Raw genomic sequence first — 25,535 nt, forward strand, 5'->3', positions numbered from 1 at the left:
TCTTTTTTTTCTCTCTCTACCTACTGTATCCCAGGCTTCTTTAAGAAAAAAGTGACACATGATATGGAGATTAAAATCAAGAGCATCAGGCCGGGTGCGGTGGCTCAAGCCTGTAATCCCAGCACTTTGGGAGGCCGAGACGGGCGGATCACGAGGTCAGGAGATCGAGATCATCCTGGCTAACCTGGTGAAACCCCGTCTCTACTAAAAAATACAAAAAACTAGCCGGGCGAGGTGGCGGGCCCCTGTAGTCCCAGCTACTTGGGAGGCTGAGGCAGGAGAATGGCGTAAACCCGGGAGGCGGAGCTTGCAGTGAGCTGAGATCCGGCCACTGCAGTCCAGCCTGGGCGACAGAGCGAGACTCCGTCTCAAAAAAAAAAAAAAAAAAAAACCAAGAGCATCATTGAACTTCACCTTCCCTCCAACCAGTTGCCCCAAACTCCCCAGCCCCCACTCTCTGTGTTCCCAATTCCCTCCTTACTGAATGAAAAACTTAAACCCAAAAGTCCTTGCCCAGACTCCGGGTTCTCTTTCCCTAACTTCCCCCTCTCCCTGTACCCCATTCCTAGAAGGGCAAGCACCTCAGTTTGAATGCATGGGAGAGCCCAGAGTGGCAATGAAAACAGGAGGAAAGGCTTCCCCCTCAAGGAAAGGGAATGAGGAATACAGTGCAGTGCAGTGCAATGAGGGCTCCCATAGCCTGGGGTATCAAAATGGGGCCCTGAGGCCAGAGGAAAGGACACTGATGCCCCTGAGAAAGGAGACCCAGCAGCCTCAAAATCCTCTCATAGTGCATAATCACTGCTTAATCACTTGCCCTTCTGGCACCAGTTACAGAACCACACTCAGATCACATCCTTCTAGAGCCCAAGCTGCTGGGCGATGTGACTGATCTACTGCAGTGTGGGTTCCGGGCTCTGCAGGAACAAATTCTCTAGGTTCTCAATACTGGTTCGCTTTCTCTTTCAGGCCTGCACGAGAGTTTCTGCTTTGCATCTCCTGAATATTTTCATTGTTGTCAGCTTCCTCCACCCACTTCTGCAGCAAGGGCCGCCGCTTACTCATATTCTTGAAGCTAAGCTGCTGAGCCTCAAAGAGGCAGATGGTTGTTGGGCTGAACACCTACCCAAATAGAACCCCCAGGGTAAGCCCCACATAGGCCTGTGTATATCCCAGGGTGATCCTCTTCTGCTTCAGGAGCTTGGCAAATTGTTGTTTTTTTTTTTTTTTTTTTTGAGACGGAGTCTCGCTCTGTCGCCAGGGCTGGAGTGCAGTGGCCGGATCTCAGCTCACTGCAAGCTCCGCCTCCCGGGTTTACGCCATTCTCCTGCCTCAGCCTCCCGAGTAGCTGGGACTACAGGCACCAGCCACCTCGCCCGGCTAGCTTTTTGTATTTTTTAGTAGAGACGGGGTTTCACGGTGTTAGCCAGGATGGTCTCGAACTCCTGACCTCGTGATCCGCCCGTCTCGGCCTCCTAAAGTGCTGGGATTACAGGCTTGAGCCACCGCGCCCGGCCGGCAAATTGTTCTTTGTTCTTTCTGCAAAGCTTTGAGATGTCCTGGGACTGGATGAGGGGTATTTTTTATCGTAAGATTGCACCAATTCAGTCACATTTTCAGGCTTTAGTTCTAGTTCTCTTGTTATTTCCACCATATCTATAGTTAAGTTCTTCGAATGAAGTCTTGAGCCCCTCAGTCATCCATGAAGGTTGGAATAAAATTCTTCTAAACTATCATTGTTGATATTTTGACTTCCTCCCATGAATCAAAGACAGGGTCTTGCTCTGTCACCCAGGCTGGAGTGTACTAGTATGATCATAGCTCACTGTAAACCTTCAACTCCTAAGCTCAAGCAATCCTCTTTCTTAAGCCTCCCAAGTAGCATGTGCAACCACACCTGGCATTTTAAAATTAATTTTTGTAGAGACAGTGTCTCACTATGTTGCCCAGGTTGGTCTCAAACTCCCGGCTTCAAGCAATCCTCTCACTTCACAAATGTTCTTAGTAACTGGAATGGTGAATTCTTTGAAAGTTTTCAATTTACTTTGCCCAGAACCATCAGAGGAATCACTATATATGGTAACTACAGTCTTATGAAATGTATTTCTTAATTAGTAAAACTTGAAAGTCAAAATTACTCCTTGTTCCTAAGGCAGCAGAATGGATGTTGTAATAGCAGGCATGAAAACATTAATCTCCATATATATCTACATCTGAGCTCTGATGTGACCAAGTGCATTGTCAATAAGCAGCAATATTTTGAAAGCAATCTTTTTACTCAGCAGTGGGTCTCAACAGTGGGCTTAAGCCCATATTAATATATTCAGTATGCCATGCTGTAAACAGATGAGCTGTCATCCAGGCTTTGTTGTTCCATTTATAGAACACAGGCAGAGTAGATTTAGCATAATCCCTGAGGGCCCTGGCATTTTCAGAATGGTAAACAAGCACTTGCTTCAACCTAAAGTCACCAGATGCATTAAACCCTAAAAGACATTCAGCCTGTCCTTTGAAGTCAGGCATTGACTACTTCTCTTAGCTATAAAAGAAAAGTTGTAGAGGACATTTCCTTCCAATAGAAAGCTGTTTTGTTGACATTGAAAATCTGTTGTTTAGTGTACCCACTTTCATCAATTACCTCAGCTAGACATGCTAGATAACTTGCTGTAGCATATACATCAGGACTTTATGTTATGGAGATGGCTTCTTTCCTTAAACTTCATGAACTAATCTTTGCTAGCTTCAAGCTTTTCTTTCTGCAGCTTTCTTACCTCTCTCAGCCTTCAGAGACTTGGAGAGAGTTAGAATCTTGGTCTGGATTAGACTTTGGCTAATCCTAATGTTGTGGCGGGTTTGATTTTCTATTCAGACTACTAAAATTTTCTCCATATCAGCAATAAGGCTGTTTTTCACTTTCTTACCATTCATGTATTCACCAGAGCATTAACATTTCCTTCAAATTGCATTAACAACTTGGATAACTGGCACAAGAAGCCTTGCTTTCAGTCTGTCTCAGCTTTTGACATGCCTTCTTCACTAAGCATAATCCTTTCTAGCTTTTGATTTAAAGTGAGAGATGTGTGACTCTTCTTTTCACTTATATACTTAGAGGCCACTGTAGGGTTATTAACTGGCCTAATTTCAACACTGTTGTGCCTCAAGGAGCAGGAAAGCCCAAGGAAAGGAGACAGATGGGAATGGCCAGCTGGTGGAGCAGTCAAAACATACACATTTATCAATTAAGTTTGTTGTTTTATATAGGTAAGGTTCATGGCACCCCAAAGCAATTACATTAATTACATTAATGATCACTGATCACAGATCACCATTATAGATATAGTAACAACATGAAAGTTTTGAAATATGGTTAAGAATTATCAAAATGTGACATAAAGACACAAAGTGAGTATATATGCTGTTGGAAAAATGGTGCCAATAGACTTGCTCAATGCAGTGTTGTCAAAAAACCTTCAATTTGTAAAAATTCAGTATCAAAAATTCAGTAAACCTTATGAGCTTTAGCAATTCTTGCAATATTTCAATATTTTTCATTATCATTTTTTTATGGTGATCTATGGTCAGTGATCTTTGATGTTACTATTGCAATTGTTTTGGGTGCCACAAACCACATCCATATAATAAGAACATGCACATGCCTCATTTTATTGTGCTTTGCTTTACTGTGCTTCTCAGATACTGTGATTTTTACAAATTGAAGGTTCGGGGCAACCCTGCATAGAACAAGTCTACCAGCACCATTTTTCCAACAGCATGTGCTCACTTCACATCTCTGTGTCAGCATTATTAAGCAATAAAGTATATTTTTAAACTAAAGCATATACATAGTCTTTTAAGACATAATGTCATTATTGCACACTTAGTAGACTAAAATATAGTATAAATAAAACTTTTATATGCACTAGGATACCGAAAATTTTGTGATTTGCTTTATTACGATATTTGCTTCATTGCAGTGGTTTGGAACTGAGTCCACAATATCTCCAAGGTATGCCTGAATTATACAGCTTAAAAAGGAAGGAAATTCTAACACGTGCTACAACATAGATGAACCCTGAGGACATTATGCTTAGTGAAATAAGTGAGTCACAAAAAGAAACACTACTATACGATTTCACTCCTTTGAGGTACCTAACCTAGTGTTAAGTCAAATCCATAGAGACAGAAAGTAGAATAGTGGTTGCCAGGCACTAGGAAGAGAAGGGAATGGAGAGTTGTTGTTTAATGCATATACAGTTTTAGTTCCTCAAGATGAAAAGAGTTCTGGAGATTGGTTACATAATAACGTGAATATACTTAATGCTAATTAAAAAGTGGTTTAAGTCTGTAAATTTTACATTGTGCGTATTTTACCACAATTTAAAATAGAAAACAAACAAACAAAAATCCCTCCCACTGGTATCTAGCCATCTCCTAGTTCCCACATGACCCACTCACTGTAAGTAACTTTTACTTATCCAGAATTTCCTTATGCACTTACGGAATGCATGCTTATGTAAATATAAGCAAATCAAATAACCATAAACATTGTTCTGTATTTTGCTGTTTTCACTTAACAATATATCTTGGAACTCTTTCGCAGAAATCTTCACGACTTAAGAGCAACATTTTAACACGAACTTTAATAGATGAAGGAAAGCATTAATATAACAGAACTTACCAGTATCTGGTAGACATTGCCCATTATAAGGGTACCAATTTCCTTTTACAGTAAAGGGACTTTTCCTGTTGCTTGTTGAACCGGTTCCCAGCTGCCCATTACCACCAAGCCCAAAAGAGTAAATTCGTCCTGATGAAGGAACAAAAGCAGAAGTGTGCTGCCTAGAGTAAAATGATAGAAAATCTCAGACTTAATTTTACTTTCCAACAATTTACAATGACAAAAGCAGAGAAAATATTGAGGTTTTTTTTTCAAAAAATAAATTAGTAAAACCAATTGTAGTTCCAAAGCTTCTGTATAAATATTCATTAACAGCCTTAATCTACAGAATGAATTCTGCATCACACAGGCTGCACGAGCATGGTCCAGAAAATTTCCACTAATGTTTAAATTTTAAATGGCCCAGGTCTATACTGAAATCCCTTCAGCACCAGAGTAGCATCTAACTATGTTGTTCAAGGAAGTCCCCACTACTCCCCTTGCCAAGTTCTAGTCCAGAGCTGTGGTCTATGAAAGTCCTCCATTTGGGCATCATCAAGAAGGTTTAGGCTAAGAAATGGGAAGTAATCTAGTACCAATCAGAAGATTGTTATATACACTTATGCATGACAGAAACAATGTTTCCTTTCTTCTGAGGAAAATGATCTCTATATGTATGCACCAAAACTCCTCTGGAGGTACAATAGTGAAAGAAAACCTAAGAAATCACAGAACTGAAGCTAAGGATGGCCCACCAATCCACTCTCAGTAAACCTATCCAACTCCTCAGAAAAAGCCTCCTTAGGCAAGCATGGAAGTATTTCATTGTGTACCCTATCCATGAGATAGTTTTATTGAGAGGACATGGCATCTCCAGGTCTCACCCTTGTTTCTATCAGGTCTTAGATCTCATCTCTTGCCCTAAACCTCTTTGCCATTTGTGGCATACTGTTTATAAAAGTGGCTGAAATTATCACTCTCCCCATACCCATATCTTATACAATATGACTGTTGCAGTGGTTTATTCTTATGATGGTAGAGCAGACTTCCAAGTCCTAATCTACAGCTTGCTTTGGCATAGGCTCAGAACTGAGACACTGTCATTTCTGCTGGCCAAAGCAAGCTATAGATTAGGACTTGGATTTAAGACATGGAGAAAGAGATTTCCAGTGTTGCTGGGAACAACTGCTGGCAAAAACAAAGAAATTGGAAAACCAAAGCTGTTAGTTTAAATTGACTTTGGAGCTACCCTGAAAGAATTTGCCAATCTGGGTAATGTATTAATTAGCTCATGTCACTAAACAGATCAACTCCAAAACCTAGTGGCCTTATACACTCTTTCCCTAACTATCTTTAGGAATTCTGCTCTACCATCATAAGAATAAACCACGGTTAGCAGCTAAAGGATATCTACAATCTGGAACAGAGACAAACTGCCCCAGCTAAGGCCATCCTAGACTCCCAGCTCCTAGCCTGATCATCAACTGATCATCTAAGCCAGCTAAGATGACAGCAGCCCAGCTAAGCCCAGCCAAAATTACTAAAACAAAGAACTATTAGTTAAATAATTATTGTTTTTACCAGGGGGAGTTCTCTTTACATCCTGGCAAACTCACATGTTATTTTAAAGGGGTTTTGATTCAAAAGAGTTTTCAAGTTAGCTAGGCTGCCGGATTACTACTCTCCCTCAGGAAGCAGCCATCTTCAAAGGAACGTATTAATAGTTTGAAAATTACTGCAATACTAGTCCCACCTACTCAGGAGGCTGAGGCAGGATGATTGCTTGAACCTGGGAGGCAGAGGTGGCAGTGAGCCAAGATTGTGCCACTGCACTCCAGCCTGGGCAACACAGCAAGACTCAGTCTCAAAAATATATGTACATATATATGTGTGTGATTATAGTATAAAGCGGGGTACAGAGCCACTGAATGAACAGAACTACCTTAAGCTCTAGATTAGATGTAAGAGGTCGAAAGTACTTTATACTACTAGAATAGAAACCTTTTTCTTTTGGATCATCTACTGATGTGCTGACATTTTGGTAATCCTGACTGCTTCGTTCAGGAGGTTTTTGACAATTATTGAATAAGGAAATAACACATATTTCTTTCTTTAAAATTTTATTATTTATTTATTTTTGAGACGGAGTCTCACTCTGTTGCCAGGCTGGAGTGCACTGGCATGATCTCGGTTCACTGCAACCTCCGCCTCCTGGGTTCAAGTTAGTCTGCTGCCTCAACCTCTCGACTAGCTGGGACTGCAGGCACGTGTCACCATGCCCAGCTAATTTTTGTATTTTTAGTAGAAACAGGGTTTCGCCATGTTGGTCAGGATGGTCTCAATCTCTTGACCTTGTGATCTGCCCACCTTGGCCTCCCAAAGTGCTGGGATTACAGGCTTGAGCCACTCACTGTGCCCGGCCCAATAATACATATTTCTGATAGTACTGACTACTTGGAAGTTAAACTGATCAAAATACCAGATATCAACTTACATTTCCTGTTTAGGTTAAGTCCTTAGATCTCACTCAATAGTCGAAATTTTACCCCAGATCCAACAGTTACATGAATAAAATTGCTGAAAAGAACTGGTTTGCAGAGCTAAGAATAACTATTCAAATCATGTACATTTTGGCTATTAAGAATTACAAAACTGGATAACATTAAATCATTTGTGATATTTCACAAAGGACTAACAAAATATGTCACCTAAAAAAATGATTTAGGCCAGGTGCGGTGGCTCAAGCCTGTAATCCCAGCACTTTGGGAGGCCGAGAAGGGCGGATCAGGAGGTCAGGAAATCGAGACCATCCTGGCTAACACGGTGAAACCCCGTCTCTACTAAAAAAATACAAAAAACTAGCCGGGGGAAGTGGCGGGCACCTGTAGGCTCAGCTACTCCGGAGGCTGAGGCAGGAGAATCACTTGAACCTGAATGGCAGAGCTTGCAGTGAGCCAAGATCACGCCACTGCACTCCGGCCTGGGCGACAGAGCGAGACTCCGTCTAAAAAAAAAAAAAAGATTTAAATTCACTACCCTGTAGTATTAAGCACGCATATTCCCATTATAGCCTGATGGTGGTTGGGCTGTATATTATATTTCCCATACCTTAACTTTAGGTTTGGCCATATAGTTTGCTTTTGGTCAACGAGATTTCAGTGAATGTGATGCAAGCAGAAGGCCTGAAATGTAATGCACAGTTGAGTTTGCCTTCTTGTGTATTTGTCTCCATCAGAAGAATACCCAGAGGCAGCCCACTGCTCCTCTGGTATAGTCCCAAGAATGAGATATGTAACAAAGCCACCTGAGCTGAAACACAGCCTGAACCAAGTCACCCCAGTGAAGAGACAGCCTGAAACAGAACTGCCCCAGTCAATCTCTAGCCTAAATAAAAGCTGCTCCAGATAGCCCAAGGCCCGAGGATGAACCACTTTACTGAACCACAAAGTAAGAAATAAACACTTACTATTATATGTCACTGACATGTTGTTTGTGCACAACAGACCAATACAGACATTATAAATTTTATGTAAATAAGTTTATTTATTTATTTTTTGAGACAGTATTTTTGCTCTGTTGCCCAGGCTGGAGTGCAGTGACACGATCTCAGCTCACTGCAACCTCTGCCTCCTGGGATCAAGTGATTCTCCTGTCTCATCAGCCTCCCCAATAGCTGGGATTATAGGTACATGCCACCATGCCCAGCTAATTTTTCTATTTTTAGTAGAGACGGGGTTTTTTCGCCATGTTGGCCAGGCTGGTCATGAACCCCTAACCTCAGGTGATCTGCCAGCCTCGGCCTCCCAAAGTGCTGGGATTACAGGTGTGAGCCACCATGCCTGGCCTATGTCTATAAGTTTAAACTTAGGCAAAATGAAAAAAATTCTTAGAAAAAAATTACGTTCACATAACTGACTCAAGAAATAATAAAAGCTATCTCATAGCCACTAAATAGATTGAAGAATGTTTTTTAAATTCCAAAAAATAAAATGCTAGGCACGAATGGCTTTAATGACAAGTTCTACCAACATTTCAAGCTGTTCTATTTCCAAGAATTAGAAAACAAAAGTACTTTCCTCAATGTTATTTTATCAGACTAGAAAACCTTCATAATAAAATCTGGTGAAAAGAATAATAAGAAAAAAATTATAGATCAAGTTCACTGATAAACAGAAATATAAATAATAGTAAACAGAATATTTACAAATCAAGCCCAGCACTAAATAAAAAGGATAATACTTGACCAAACTGAAGTTATTCCAGAAAAACAAAGCTGTTAACTAGAAAAAAAATCCATCAATATGCCACATTAACAGATTAAAGGGAAAAAAATCATAAATCATTTTGATACAGAAAAAACAACATTAAAAACCTAACATCCATTCACAATAAAAAAAAAACTAGGAATAAAAGGGAAATTACTCAGTCTGATAGAGGTTATCTACAAAAATCTTAACAGCAAACATTACAGTTAACTGTGAAATATTGAAAGTTTTCCCGCAGAAAGGAAACATGTTTACAGTAAACATTATAATGGTGTCCTAACCAGCACATTAAGACAATTATATAAACACATTAAGTATAAATAACAGAAATAACAAAACAGAACTGAATTGACTCACAGATGATAGGACTACGTACATGAGTAACTTATTAAGAGTTTAGGCCGGGCGCGGTGGCTCAAGCCTGTAATCCCAGCACTTTGGGAGGCCGAGATGGGCGGATCACGAGGTCAGGAGATCGAGACCATCCTGGCTAACACGGTGAAACCCCGTCTCTACTAAAAATACAAAAACTAGCTGGGCGAGGTGGCGGGCGCCTGTAGTCTCAGCTTCTCGGGAGGCTGAGGCAGGAGAATGGTGTAAACCCGGGAGGTGGAGCTTGCAGTGAGCTGAGATCCGGCCACTGCACTCCAGTCCGGGCGACAGAGCAAGACTCCGCCTCAAAAAAAAAAAAAAAAAAGAGTTTAGCAAGGTGGCTGTATTTAAAATCAATATGTAAATATCAACTATTTCTACATGCCAGTGATTCCTCAGAAAGTGGAGATAAAAATATAATACCATTAAAGACGAACCTAGGAACCTACGAAAAGATATACAAGACCTCTATGATGAAAATTTTAAAACACTTTATTATAAGACATTAAAGAAGTTTGGAAGTTGATTATTAGAAAAGTTAATATTATAAAGATAACAACTTTTCCCCAAATTAACCTAGAGATTCAATGCATTACCAATCAAAATCCCACAAGGCTTTTTTTTTTCTTTGAGAGAACTTGACAGACCTATGTGAAAATTTATATGAAAGTAATAAAGGTCATCATCAGCCAAAGCATTCTTTATTTATTTTCTTTTTGAGACGGAGTTTTGCTCTTGTTGCCCAGGCTGGAGCACAATGGCGCGATCTTGGCTCACTGCAACCTCCGCCTCCCGGGTTCCAGCGATTCTCCTGCCTCAGTCTCCCGAGTAGCTGGGATTACAGGCATGTGCCATGACGCCCGGCTAATTTTGTATTTTTAGTAGAGACAGTGTTTCACCATGTTGGTCAGGCTGGTCTCCAACTCCCGACCTCAGGTGATCCACCCACCTCAGCCTCTCAAAGTGCTGGAATTACAGGCGTGAGCCACCGCACCCAATCCAGCCAAAGCATTCTTAAAGAACAGAAGAATAACAAGGAGTCACTTTACCCCAAATAGAAGAAGTTATTATGGTGTCTATATAGTGTTTAAGTGGCACAGGGGCAGGCATATAGATTGAAAAATTAGAGATCATAGAAAGAGATCCATGTACATATACCAACTTATGGCAACAGTGACACCATACAGTAGGAGGGTGAAGGATTTTCAAAAATGGAGCTAGAAAAGGGGATTCTTAGAAAATCGTGGAATAAGAAGCACCAAGAATCTGTTTCCCATCTGGACAACAATTACACCGGCAGAATCTGACAGAACCATTTTGCAACTCTGGAGTCTATGCACAGGTTTGTTATTTCCAAGAGAAGAGGTGGATGGCAAACTCTGGTTAATTTCTATTTCAGATCATAGCATGGTAGCAGTTACCCATTCCTTACTCCTGTGTAAGGGAGCCATGAACAGGTTCCAGGAGCAGCTTGTACGCAACTTGTAGAAGCCAGGGTGGGCAAAAAGGACTTTGTCCCTTTTAGGAACTGGTGCCCTGATCACTGATTGGTGCTTCTGATAGTCAAGGTGCAGAAAGACAGGCAATCACTGTTGTACACTCTCCCATTCTGGCTAAAGAGACTTCCAAGGAATTCAAAGGGCTGACGCTTTCTCTTTCTTTCTTCCACTCTCCTCCGCCCCCAACCTTTCATTTTCTTCTTTATTTCTTTGGGGAACCAGACATTTAAGGTCTAGAACATTAAAAAGCAACCACCTTTATGGGTGAATTTAGAAAGTCACTGTGCATTAACAGGGAAAGGTACAGCCTAAGAAAAGATCTGCAAAGACCTCATTTTTATACCTCAGGGTGACTCCTGACACAGAGACAGCCTATAATAATCAAAAACCAAAAATCAGCAAACTCTGGCAAAGGGGGAGAATCTGATTTCCAGTTACCACATTACTAGAGTTAAATATCCAGTTTTCAAAAAACATCACAAGGAGAAAAGATGTTTCTCCTGTTACTACGTAGTAAGTAGTAGGCAAGGGTGGCCCATTCAAAGAAAATATAAACCAACAATAGAAACTACTCCTGAGAAAGGTCAAATGGCAGATCTAAAAGACAAAGACTAAATCAAACATCCTAAAGATGCTCAAATAACTATAGAGTAAGATGTGTAAAAAGAAAAAAAAAAAACTATGAACAAAATGGAAATACCAATCAAAGAAAAACTAAAAAAAAAAAATTCTGGAGTTGGAAAGTACAATACCTGAAATAAAAAAATACACTAAAGAGATCTGAAGGCAGATTTCAGCAAGCAGAAGAAAAATCAGCAAATGACAGTTGAAATTATTGAGTCTGTGGAACAGAAAGAGATCTTAAAAAAAATGTAGAGCGCCTAGGGGAACTACAGGATACCATTAAAGAGGAAAAAAGAATCACCAAAGAATACTTACAGTGTGATTACATGCATTTGAAGCTAATAGTTGATAAAACTAAACTATTATATAGATATGCATACAAGGTAGAAAAACATTAAGCAAGCTGATCAAAATTAAATTAAGTGGTCAAAAAAGGTACATTTTGTTACTTGGGAGTATGCTCAATTTAGTTCCCCCAAAGATGAAGTTCAACTCAAAGATTCCTCTATTTATTCCCAAGACCTAAGAATCAATAGATGAAGCTCAATGTCAAAGACTCTTCTGTTTACTCCCAAGAACTCAGAATAAGGAGAATTAGGAGATAATTGGTTTAATTATGCCAATCAAACTTTTATCACATTAATTCTATCTTAATTAACTGGTCGATCTCCTCACCCTTTAAGGAAAAAAGGTAAGCCTGGGCAACATAATGAGACCTTGTTGCTTCTAAAAATTAAAAAAATAAAATTAGCTGGGCATGGTAGTGCATTCCTGTAGTCCCAGTTACACAAAAGGCTGAGGCAAGAGGATTACTTGAGCATAGGAGGTTGAGGCTGCAATAAGCCACAATTGTGGCACTGCACTCCAGCCTGGGTGACATAGCAAGACTCTATCACCCAAAAAAGAAAAGAAAAGAAAAAAAGGCGGAAAACAGAAAGAAAGAAAGAAGCCTTTCGAGTGCGATATCAAATACAATAAATATAATATTACATATACCTTAATAACATCTTGCCTCAGCTAAATCTGTTCAAGTCAAGATAAATAAAATAACAGTAAAAAAGATGTTTCTCCTGTTACTATGACTCCTCAGTGGCAAAATAGGTATTTGGAGGAAGAACGTGTTTCCTCAGATTATTAGGATCCCTGAAACAATTCAATAAGCAATCCCTAAACAACTGCAGTTTAGAGACCAGAATGCTCTTTTATAAAACACCTTACCGTCCACAAGCAATCTGAGTGACAATGCTTCCCATAAGTTCAAAAACTTTCCTTGGGTTTATTTCATGACTGGTAGAATTATGGCCCAACTGACCATACCCTCCAGCTCCAAAAGTAAACACTCCACCTTCCTAAAAAAAGACAAAACCCCTTATCATTAGAAGGCACAATAAAGAAAATAACTGATCTCCAGAAAAATAAGTCCAACTCTTTAATATAAACTCAGGTTTTTCTCTTCTAAGAACTGTCTTCATAATTTAACAGATAGATGGCTCTTTCAAAGTAAAATGTAATGATGTTTTCACCGTTATAAAATATTTAAAGTAGACACTGAAGAGATACAAATAATTATTTATTTGCATTGCCTTTCATTATCATTATACTGTCTTGCTGGATTCCAAGTACATATACAAAACTTCACAAAACCTAAAAATAGTATCTTCACTTTTCAAGGTAGTTACTGCCTTACATAGATGCGCTGCAAAAAGAGTACATGTAACCAGAGTGCATAAATATAGCAATTTTTATTTACTTATTTATTTTTTCAGACAGGGTCTTGCTCTATCACCCAGGCTTGAGTGCAGTGGCATAATCACAACTCACTGCAGCCTCAACCTCCTGGAGTCAGGTGATCCTCCCACCTCAGCCTCCTAAGTAGCTGGAAGTACAGGCATGCACCAGCAAGTCTGGCTATTTTTTTACTTTTTTGTAGAGATGGGGTTTTCCTGTGTTGCCCAGGCTGTTCTTGAACTCCTGGGCTCAAGCAATCCTCTTGCCTTGGCCTCCCGAAGTACTGGGATTACAGGCATGAGCCACCGTGCGTGGCCTTATAGCAATTTTTAGCATACAGTTACTATAATATACAGATGTCATTTAAAAAAAACTCCTCATAGAAACATTTAACTAAAGCAGATGGATCACTTGAGGTCAAGAGTTTGAGACTAGCCTGGCCAACACGGCAAAACCCTGTCTCTACTAAAAATACAAAAATTAGGGCCAGGCGTGGTGGCTCACACCTGTAATCCCAGTACTTTGGGAGGCCAAGGCAGGCAGATCACGAGGTCAGGAGATTGAGACCATTCTGGCTAACAAGGTGAAACCCCGTCGCTGCTAAAAATACAAAAAGCTAGCCAGGCATGGTGGCACCAGCTGGAGTCCCAGCTACTTGGGAGGCTGAGGCAGAAGAATCGCTTGTACCCGGGAGGCAGAGTTTGCAGTGAGCCGAGATTGCACCACTGCACTCCAGCCTGGGCGACAGAGAAAGACTCCATCTCAAAAAAAAAAAAATTAGTTAGGCGTGGTGGTGGGCGCCTGTAGTTCCATCTACTTTGGACGCTGAGGCAGAAGAATCGCTTGAACCCAGGAGGCGCAGGTTGCCATGGGCCGAGATCATGCCACTCAACTGCAACCTGGGCGACAAACCGAGACTCTGTCACAAAACAAACAAACAAACAAAAAAACATATAACATATAACTAAATTAGAAGTTCTGTATTGGAAAAAAATCTGTGATAACACAATCTCAATTAGTATTCTTCAGTTCAACTGCTTTTCTTCATAGTTGTAGCTATATAGGCAACTTTATATCCTGCTTTCATCATTTAATAGCGTTATTACATACCGTTATATGAGAACATTCATTTTTCTTTTTTTATCATAGAAAATTTCAAGCAAATACACAAAGGTAAAGAGAAAATATTGTAAATCACCATATAACCATCATTCAGTTACAATAACTGGCAAAAGGTTGGTTATTTTGTTTCACTGGTGTCTCCCTTTCCCTTTTGGGGGTATTTTCAAACAAAACAAAAACCACTTGAGTACTTTAAAGCAAACTGTGGTCATCATATCATTTCACCCACAAATGTGTATGTATCTTCACCAGCATATATCGCTAAGAGATAAAAGTATATAACCATAATACTATTATCACATTCACAAAATCAATAGCTATGTTTAAATCTTCCTGATTATTTTACTGCATCATGTCACAAAGCATATGTCTGCTTTGTTAGTGAAGTTAAAAATAAGTAAGTCGGGTGGCTAACTCCTATAATCCCAGCACTTTGGGAGGCTGAGGCAGGCGGATCATTTGAGGTCAGGAGATTGAGACCAGCCTGGCCAACATGCCGAGACCTCGTCTCTACTAAAAATACAAAAATTAGCTGGGCATAGTGGTGTGCGCCTGTAATCCCAGTTACTCGGGAGGCTGAGGCAGAAGAATCACTTGAACCTAGGAGGCGGAGGCCTGCAGTAAGCCAAGATCACACCACTGCACTTCAGCCTTGGCAACACAGTGAGACACCATCTCAATAAAAAAAAAAAAAAAAAAAAAAAAAAAAATATATATATATATATATATATATAAAATAAAAATAAGTCAAAGTGTGTCAGCCTGATACATCCCCATTAGGCTTAACGGTCTTTGCCTGGATTCATTATTTCATCAGGGAGTCTAAAATGGTGATTTTTCTAGTTTTAAAATGCTTCTATAAATAATTTGACTCATTAACTATTAAATTACCTAAAATACAAATTGCAAATGAAAGGCAGAATACTTGATTCTTTCCCATTATTGACCAGTTAAAAACAAAATGAGTGTTGTCCTAGCAACTTCCAAAGGTAAGCAATAAGTTTTGCTTATATTGATTTGCGGGAAGAGAAGATCATTACAAACTCATGGATTTTTTATAGATCTGATGTTTTCCATTTTTTGCAGTCATTATTTCTTCTCCATATCCAGTGAAAGCTCCTTCAAGTTGTTCTTCTGACAGGACTGCAGTAATCTTTGCTTTTTTATAACACAAAATGCCCAAAAGTATTCTTATACGTATTTTTTGCCCCAGACATGGGATCGGACTCTTCTCTAAGAAGCCCTGGTTCCTTTTAGTGGAGAATCTATAACAATCAAGGGATTATCATTGTGTCCAGATTATACATGGTTCATTACTTCTAGGACCTTTCAGTGGTTGTGGCAAAACAAAAACAAAAACAAAACAAAAAGCATATTCTTGGAGAAAAATAAACAAAGAGTTCATACTAACAATTGCAATTCAAAGTAAAGATCACAAGGTTTTAACTTAATTCCTATAGTTTTACACCTATCTCTTTTCTCTTAAGTTGAAAATCATAGTTTATAATACAGTAAAATAACTACTTCTTTGCTTTCTCTTATGCATATGTAACATATTGGAAAAAAGATAATAGCAAATTTACTTCTAACAGTAAGACTACAGAATGCACACTTGTAATCCCAGCATTTTGGGAGGTTGAGGTGGGAGGCTCACTTGAAACCAGGAGTACCAGACCAGCCTAGGCAACAAAGCGAGACACAATCTCTACAAAAAATTAAAAAAAAAAAAAATCAGCCAGGCACAGTGGCGCATGCCTGTAGTTCTAGCTACTCAGGAGACTGAGGTGGAAGGACTGCTTGAGCCCAAGAATTTGGTCATAGCTTCAGTGCACTATGACTGTGCCACTGCACTCCAACTTGAGCAACAGAGTGAGACCCCCATCTCAGGGGAAAAAAAAGTTACAGAATGCAGTTTAAGGGCCAGGCACAGTGGCTCACGCCTGTAATCCTAGCATTTTGGGAGGCCAAGGCGGGTGGATTTCTTGAGGTCAGGAGTTCGAGACCAATCTGGCCAACATGGTGAAACCCCATCTCTACTAAAAATACAGAAAATTAGCAGGGGAGTGGTGACGCACGCCTGTAGTCCCAGGTACTCAGGAGGTTGAGGCAGGAGAATCACTTGTACCCAAGAGGTGGAAGTTACAGTGGGCCAAGATCGCACCATTGTACTCCAGACTGGGTGACAGAGTGAGGCTGTCTCAAAAAAAAAGAAGAAAAAAAAAAAAAAAAAGGAAAAGAATGCAGTTTAAGATTTCTTTGTGGATTCAGTTTATCCTTAGCGTATTTCCCCCAGTGATGTACAGCAAAATGCTATATTTTAAAATCACCTAAAATAATTCTTTCTTGTGTAGTTGTGTCACCAACTTGTTAGTTTTCCATTTTTAAGGACTAATATGTATATAATTTACATATAATTTTTACATATATATATAAAACTGTTTTTTTTTTTTTTTTTTTTGAGACGGTTGCGTAGGCTGGAGTACAGTGGCACTGTCTCGGCTCACTGCAACCTCCACTTCCCAGGTTCAAGCAATTCTCCTGCCTCAGCCTCCTGAGCACCTGGGATTACAGGTATCTGCCACTACGCTAGCCTAATTTTTTGTATTTTTAGTAGAGACAGGGTTTCACCACGTTGGGCAGGATGGTTTTGAACTCCTGACCTCGTGATCCACCTGTCTCAGCCTCCCAAAGCACTGGGATTACAGGTGTAAGCCACTGCACCGAGCCATAATTTTGCTTTTTAATTACATGTAACAGTTTCTAGATTCCAAAGTAAAAAATTATAAGGCAAGGCACATTTGTTCTGGCTATTAATTTTAAATTATTGTATTTTTAAAAACATACATGGCCAGGCGCAGTGGCTCACACTTGTAATCCCAGCACTCTAGGAGGCAGAGGCAGGTGGATCACTTGAGGTCAGGAGTTCAAGATCAGCCTAGCAAACATGGTGAAACCACATCTCTACAAAAAAATACAAAAAATAGCCAGGTGTGATGGCGCATGCCTATAATCCCAGCTACTTGGGAGGCTGAAGCATGAGAATCGCTTGAACCCGGAGGTTGCAGTGAGCCAAGATAGATCACACCACTGTACCCCAGTCTGGGAGACAGAGTTTTTGTTCAAAAACAAAAACAAAAACAAACAAACATACATGGCATATGATGTATGCTCATATTTCGGTCCCTTTCTTACAAAAAGACAGGTGTTCCATACGCCTTGCTCTTTTCACTTAGCAATATATCATAGAAATCATTCCACAGCATAAGTATCTCGTTCTGTTTTACACTTCACTGTACTTCATTACAGGGATGTACCACAATTTAACTCATGGATATCTGGATTTCTCCTAGTCTTTTGCTATTAAAATGCTACAATAAATGGTCTTGTGCATACATAATTTCAAATCTTTGGGGTAGATTCCTAAAAGTGGCTCTGCTAAATCAAAATGTGTATCTGTATGTGACTTACATAATACATCTGCAAATAAACTTGAAAAAAAATGTGACATCTTTATGGAAGTATCCTCATATCTATAAACATGGCATGTCTTTCCATTTATTGTTTTTAAAAGTTAGTTTTAAAATCTTTCCTAATGCAGTTTTCCTAGTGTAGGTTTTGAACAGAAGACTATTTCATAAAGCAATCTTAATCTATTTACCATTTCCAAGAAATTCTTCCAGAAAAGCAAGACATATGGATACGGAACATGTATTTTAACTTAAATCAAGGGAAAATAAAGTATTTTATTTTGGGGATATTTACAACTATCTAATTATGTTAAAAATAATGTACACCCAAAACTCCAATAAATAAATGTCACTAGCTACTATCTTCTGACAGAGGAATACAAAAGAGTAATAGAATTAGCATTTCTTAAAACTAAATGGACACAAAAAGTTACTTATCCTAGAACATTAGGATGAATGGTTATCTGAAAGGCTGAATCTGAAAAGCATTAACATTGTTAGCCTTTCTGCCATAAAATTAAGTTTTTGGAATTACATCACACATGGTATTTTTTATATTTTGATAAATTTCTTCCAAATACCAATAACAAAAAAGGACAAGTAATATGTAAGACTTGCCAACAGGAATAAATAAGACTTCAGTGATTACATTTGTAACCTGAACACCAAAATCAATAAAATATGGTATTAGGTTGGTGCAAAAGTAATTTCGTTTTTTGCCATTAATGGTAAAAACCACAATTACTTCTGCACCAACCTAATAATAAGATTGGCAGGTATAATATTCCTTCTTTAATAAAGGCAAGTAATACAAAATACTTTCATAATTGGTCATTATACTTTTAAAAGTGCCTTGAGTTCATTATATTCGACAATAATGAAGAGTAATTCTTGTCCTGCTAAAATTCCCAAGTAGAAATATAATGCAGAATTTTAAAGCCTGATTAGAAGTTAATGCCTCTTTTTTTTTGAAACAAGGTCTCACTCTGTCTCCCAGGCTGCAGTGCAATGGTATGATCTCAGCTCACTGCAAACTCCACCTCCTGGGTTCAACTGATTCTCCTGCCTCAGCCTCCCGAGTAGCAAGGATTACAGGTGCCTACCACTATGCCCAGCTAACTTTCGTATTTTTAGTAGAGACAGGGCTTCACCAAGTTGGCCAGGCCGGTCTTGAACTTCTGACCACAGGTGACCCACCTGCCTCAACATCCCAAAGCGCTGGGATTACAGGCATGAGCCACCGTGCCCGGACATTAATGTCTTTTTACCAATTTTATATACTATGTAAGACCAAAACAGATAAAGAAGTTTAACCAGTTTCTAACTTGACCAATGAAAAACTTGCAAATTCCTTTATATTAACATGACTGCAATAAATAATTCTCTGGTAAAGGTTAATTGAATGCTTTCATTTTCATCTAACTTCTTAGTCACTTGAGAACTAAACAGTACTGATATTTAATTAGCACATACCCAAGACAGTGAGAAGTCAGAGTTAAAGCCATTGATAAAACTCTGATCAAAGCTCACTATAACTGCTTGCACAATACTTGGCCTATGAATAACAGACAGATTCATCTCCTCTATTGCTTGTATGAAGTATTTATAAGCCAAATGGAAACTACATTCAAATTAGGCTGAGCTACACAATATAAATGGGTTTGATACATATATCATGGCAAGCCTAATGAACTAAAATGGAATAATTTTATTCAAAGTATGACTTAAGCAGTATTTCATATAAAGCTGAGAAATTCAGCAATATACTATCATTACATATAATAGTATATCAATTCGCATTTTATAACATAAAACAAAGGTGAAAAATTAGGTAAATTATTTTCAAGAATAAGTCTTTTTCCCAGATAAATTATGTTTGAAATACCAATAACACTCAAGTTAAAACTTGAGAAAATATCATGAGAACATTGATTAATCATGAAAGAACTATGATGAGCAATAATAAAGAAGTTTTAAAAGTACAATACCTTGGTTAGTGCAGCAGTATGATCTTCTCCACAACAAATATAAACTATTTTCTGAGATCTTAGTGACTTTAGTAAATTAGGAACATACCTATCTGAAAATTCCAATAAGAGATGTTAATAATATTTTAAAAATTAAAACTCATCTAATTTTAACTATGATTCAATGATTTTGTAGTACAAGCTTCTTAAGTCGGGTTCCCAGGCCTATCCATACTATTGTAATAAAGGAGGGGATTTAAAGAGTTAAGCGCTAAACAGCCAATATGCCAGTCTGCATAGGACTCAGCAATCAAGGAATTTCAAAATTATTTAACTGCTTCTAATTTTCCACATATACACATCATTCTTTATATTCACTTCATGATAGTTATACCAAGAGGAGCCTACTTAAAAGCCTGGGGAAAAAAAATGTACTTTAGGCTGTTTTGTAGCAGAAAAGATACATGATATCCTAATATGACATATTCTTCTTAGGCAAAACAAGGTATTCTTTAATTCTTTGCTTATCATTACTAATCGTTATTAGATTAACAACTCACTTTTGTCCATTTCAGTCATTACAATTATATTGAACTATAAGAAATTAGCTTTTGTAAGTCAAATACTGGCATTCAACTCAATGTAATCATGAAAAATAAGTTCCAAGATCCCAACTTGTTTCAATTATAATTCTTTCAAATTCAAAATGTTTATTTTTAAGACTTTAGCATCAATGTTAAAAGTGAAGCCCAACCAAAGATTTAACCCAAATCATTTAAATATTTCCTTGAAAAACCCAAAGATTAACACTTCATGTTACTTCCCCAGAATAATTTTACAGCTTCCTTCCACTAACAGTGGCCAACAGTGGATTAACAATTTGAAGTAATGTTTTTCAACTGTCTTTTAATAAATATCCAGTACCAAAGATTTTGCCCAGATATACTTTTTATAGTTCTTTAATGAAAAAAGGATATTTTGTGTCTTCCCACTGCATTCCTCAAATGGAATTTTTAAATAACATCTTATCCCCACCTCTATACCAGGGAACATACATTTCTCTCTTATACTAAGAATCACTGATCTATCTCAAAAGATCATCTCTTTTAAAAAACACACTTAAACTATACATATATGAGAACCTACCATTTTCATCATTAAGACCTAGCTGACCAAACTTGTTGCGTCCCCATCCAAAGATAGCTCCAGAAAGGGTGAGTACAAAACTATGGGCTCCTCCTGCTGCAACTTGCATGAAAGGGATTCCAAGCAAAGACTTAATCAGCTGTGGTGAAGTTTGCTTTTTACAGTCAGTACCTAAACCCAATTGGCCATATTTATTCTGTCCCCAACAGAAGACTTCACTTGCTGTAAAACAATAATGGAAAAATTAACCGTTTTTCTTATATGCAAAAAATTTAATTTGAAAATAATCATTTCATTTAAAATTTCATACAAAGAGTATTATTTTGGGACATTCTTCCTATCATCAAAAGAATATAAATATTATTTTTAGCAATTATGCTTATTTTTCTTATATGGACATGTACTACTACCTAGAAGAACATTTAGTATTAGTATACTTTAAGTTTGACTACACAGAGGAACAGGTGAGTCACATAACAAGGAGTAATCTCATTTCCTTATGCTCCTCAACAGTCTCCTTTTAATATTCCTCAAGTCTCATTTTTATTCTGTAGTTTCTCCCAAGAGGTACTCATTCAAGCTCAAACTTCAGTAACTATCTGCTGATCACATTCAAAATTTTATCACTAGCCCAAACCTCTCCTGAGTAAAAAACCCACATAACCCACTGTTTACCTGACATCTATACTTGGAAATTTCAAAGGAACTTCTAACTTAGGATGCCCCCAACAAAATTCATTACCCCCATCCTACTTCCCTGGACCTCTTTCCAGTGTTCCCCATTTTGGTAAATAACATCATAACTGACTCAGTAGCAACAATTATAAACCTAGGGAGTCTTCCTTAATACTCCTTTTTTTTTTTTTTTTTAACTTCACAGATATCCAGTCTATCATATATCACCAATTTATATACAGTTTTCTTTCTAAAGAAAAATATGGCAAATAGATCCATTCCTCACCATCTTAACTGATTCCTATAATAATTTCCCCTGCCTGTCACTTTTGCTCCCATACTGCCACCGTATTTTGCAACTTTAGACATCCTTTTATTAAACTAACAACTGGCACTAAATAACTGATACACTAATAACTGAGTTTTTTTTTTTTTTTGTGATGGAGTCTTGCTCTGTTGCCCAGGCTGGAGTGCAGTGGTGCAATATTGGCTCACTGCAAGCTCCGCCTCCCGGGTTCATGCCATTCTCCTGCCTCAGCCTCCCGTGTAGCTGGGACTACAGGCGCCCGCCACTGCACCCGGCTAATTTTTTGTATTTTTAGTAGAGACAGGGTTTCACCGTGTTAGCCAGGATGGTCTCGATCTTCTGGCCTCGTGATCCTCCCGTCTCGGCCTCCCAAAGTGCTGGGATTACAGGCGTGAGCCACTGCGCCCAGCCAATAACTAAGTTTTTTAATTGAAACTACAAAACAGTACACACTTAAAAGTAAGCTTCCTTCCAAAAAAAATCAGAATCCTGGTTCCTCTTTCAAGAGACAGCCACTCTTTTTATTTTTTTTTTTGAGATGGAGTCTTGCTCTGTCACCCAGGTTGGAGTGCAGTGGTACAATCTTTGCTTGCTGCAACCTCCATCTCCCGGGTTCAAGTGATTCTCCTGCCTCAGCCTCCTGAGTAGCTGGGATTACAGGCATGTGCTACCACATCTGGCTAATTTTTTTTTTAATATTCTTAGCAGAGACGGGGTTTCACCATGTTGGACAGGCTGGTCTCGAACTCCTGACCTAGCGACCTGCCCACCTCAGCCTCCCAAAGTGGTGGGATTACAGGCATAAGCCACCACACCCAGCCTGAGACGAGCACTCTAACCAATTACTGGTAAGTCCTTCAAGAAATGTTCTATGTGCATATAAACAGACATTTGTATACATGTGTAGAGATATTGTAAAAATGCAGATTTGATAATATTGCTCACCCCAAAAAATATATTTCAGTGCTTTCTCATTGCTCTTGGGATAAACACTTTAAACAAGGCTTATAAGGTGCTGTATGATCTACCTATGTTTCCAATCTCTTCTCATATCAGTCTCTTCCCTCACTTGCTATACTCTAGCCATACTTGCCTTCCTTCATATTCTCCAATGGCCACTTCTCACACACTTGCTGTTCTCTCTACCTAAACCTTCCCCTCATCTTTGTCCAGTTTATTTCAACTCTCTCCCAGCAGGAGCCTTCCTTCCCTGATCTCCTAGATTAGGTCCAGTACCTCTGCTATATGTTCTAAATACCCTAAAGTTTTTCTTTATAGCCCTTACCATAGTATGTAATTATATCATTATTTGAATGACTATATCACGAGGGCTAATAAGTAGTATACTGCTTATTACTGTATGCTGTAGTATGCCTAGTTCATACTAAGGGCTCTAAAAAAATGTTTAGTAGCTGGGCACAGTGGCTCATGCCTGTAATCCCAGCACTTTGGGAGGTCAAGGCAGGAGGATCATGAGGTCAGGAGATAGAGACCATCCTGACTAGCACGGTGAAACCCTGTCTCTACTAAAAAAAAAAATACAAAAAATTAGCAGGGCGTGGTGGTGGGCCCCTGTAGTCCTGGCTACTCGGGAGGCTGAGGGAGGAGAATGGCATGAACCCAGAAGGCGGAGCTTGCAGTGAGCCGAGATTGCACGACTGCACTCCAGGCTGGGCGACAGAGCGAGATTCCATCACAAAAAAAAAAAAAAAAAATTAACAAATGAATAACATATTGCCTACAGCATAAAGCTGAGTAAGCCAAAAAAAAGGTCAATATGAAACTGCCCTCAGTAAAACCTCTGAGTTTAAATTTATGTTAGATCCACCTACCAAAATATCAAAAGAGGAGTTGGCGAAACAACAAAGAATACACAGAGATTCCATGTTCCTAACTGCCTACAGAAGTCCAAATTCCTTAATATGACATTTAAAGCCCTTTATAACAGATTTCTTTTTATTTCAGCCTAAACTGAAGTATGAGTTTGTCTCCCACTCCCTCACAACACCCACATAAAACTACATGCCAATATTCAAATACTCCACTTTCTTAACTCTATGCCTTTACACTAGCATAACTCCCTTAGCCACTCAACATTTCTCCTTGTCCTTCTCAGCATTTCTCCAATTATTAATAAAAAAAAAATTTAAAGACTTGCATCAAATACTAATCCCCTCCTTACTGTTACCAATTATATCAATTAGAAACAATTATATCATTGTCACAGCATTTTACTTTTACCTTGTCTGAAATAATACATATATTTTTCTGCCTCAAACTACAGTTATTTACTTGGACATCTGTCTCTTTCACTAGACTGTATGATCCCTAAACCTGTCTCTTAATTTATCGGTGCTTGCCCACAGTTCTAGCTTAGTGTTTTATTTGTAGTAGGCTTCACTAAATAGTAACACTAAGTAGTAACAAGGGAGCAAATGGAACCTATTTCTTCCTTTTTTTTTTTTTGAGACAGAGTCTCACTGTGTCACCCAGGCTGGAGTGTAGTGGCGCAATCTTGGCTCACTGCAACCTCCACCTCCTGGGTTCAAGCAATTTTCCTGCCTCAGCCTCCCAAGTAGCTGGGACTACAGGTGTGTGCCACCACGCTCAGCTAATTTTTTGTATTTTTAGTAGAGAGAGGGTTTCACCATGTTGGCCAGGCTGGTCTCAAACTCCTGACCTCAGGTGATCCCCCCATCTCGGCTTCCCAAAGTGCTGGGATTATAGGCATGAGCCACCTCACCCAGCAAACCTATTTATTTTAATGGTAAAAAACATACATATGGCAGATTCTTTACTAGCCCATATTCCAATCCTTAGCTAGGATACTAGTAAGTTAAATTGGTAAGAGAGGAATGCATACAAAGCTAATAAATATGATGTTTAGCCTTCTTTATTTCTATGCATAGAAAGTTCATCTATGAGATTGGGGAAGCAATCCTCCCCAGTTGCAGCTATGAAGAGTTTTTAATGGTTTAATAAACAGACACAAAAATCAATTTCATGTCTACATAATAAACAAAAAATGACACCATTCACAACAAAAAATCAAATACCTATGGGAAAGTTTAATCGAAGGTGTTTAAGACCTGTCCAGGTAAAACAAAATGCTAATGGAAAAAATTAAAGGAGACTTAAATGGACAAATATACCGTGTTCTAGAATTGAAAGGTTCAATATCCTTAATTGATTTACAGAGACAATGAAATTCCAATCAAATTCCTAGTTCTATGTGTGTGTGTGCGTGTGTGTGTGTGTGTGTGTGTGTGTATACAGACTGACAAGTTAATTCTAAAAGTTATATGGAAATAAAAAGAATCAAGAACCAGGGCAATCTTGGAGAAAGATGAACGAAGCTGGAGAACTATATGCACAATAAAAAAAGTACCAAGTAATAAAACTGAAGAGAAATAAAATAAAAACTAATGCTTACCTTTAGAAAGTGCAAGTGAATGATAGTAACCACAAGCAACCTGTATAATCTGGATATCTGACAAACTTTTAATATTTCTAGAAAAGAAGAAGACAGATCAAGATCAGTTAATTCCATTTAACAAGCTGATCTTGAATGCTATTTATGTTATTTATTGATGGCCTACTATATGCATATAGCTCATATTATTTTTTTCATACAAGCCCAATTTTAGCATACCAAAAATTTATGCTAAAATCAGTAAACAAGAGCAAGATACAAAAAAATAAAGTT

At 38.6% G+C, this 25,535-nt stretch overlaps 1 protein-coding gene and 1 pseudogene across 3 annotated transcripts in view; both read right to left on the reverse strand.

Moving 5' to 3' along the window:
- Positions 1-25,535, reverse strand: part of HERC4 (HECT and RLD domain containing E3 ubiquitin protein ligase 4) — a 143,616-nt gene that overhangs the window by 80,794 nt on the left and 37,287 nt on the right. For all 3 annotated transcript variants that reach the window (XM_023205109.2, XM_023205108.1, XM_023205110.2), the window contains 5 exons: positions 25,263-25,339; positions 20,848-21,069; positions 19,723-19,814; positions 12,636-12,766; positions 4,679-4,839 (listed from right to left, as the gene is read on the reverse strand). In XM_023205109.2, coding sequence (XP_023060877.1) covers positions 4,679-4,839; positions 12,636-12,766; positions 19,723-19,814; positions 20,848-21,069; positions 25,263-25,339 — 683 coding nt within the window. The remainder of the gene's footprint in view (positions 1-4,678; positions 4,840-12,635; positions 12,767-19,722; positions 19,815-20,847; positions 21,070-25,262; positions 25,340-25,535) is intronic.
- Positions 583-1,221, reverse strand: LOC111537940 (annotated as a pseudogene).

The sequence above is a fragment of the Piliocolobus tephrosceles genome, chromosome 9 (assembly GCF_002776525.5).
Source record: "Piliocolobus tephrosceles isolate RC106 chromosome 9, ASM277652v3, whole genome shotgun sequence".
NCBI lineage: Eukaryota > Metazoa > Chordata > Mammalia > Primates > Cercopithecidae > Piliocolobus > Piliocolobus tephrosceles.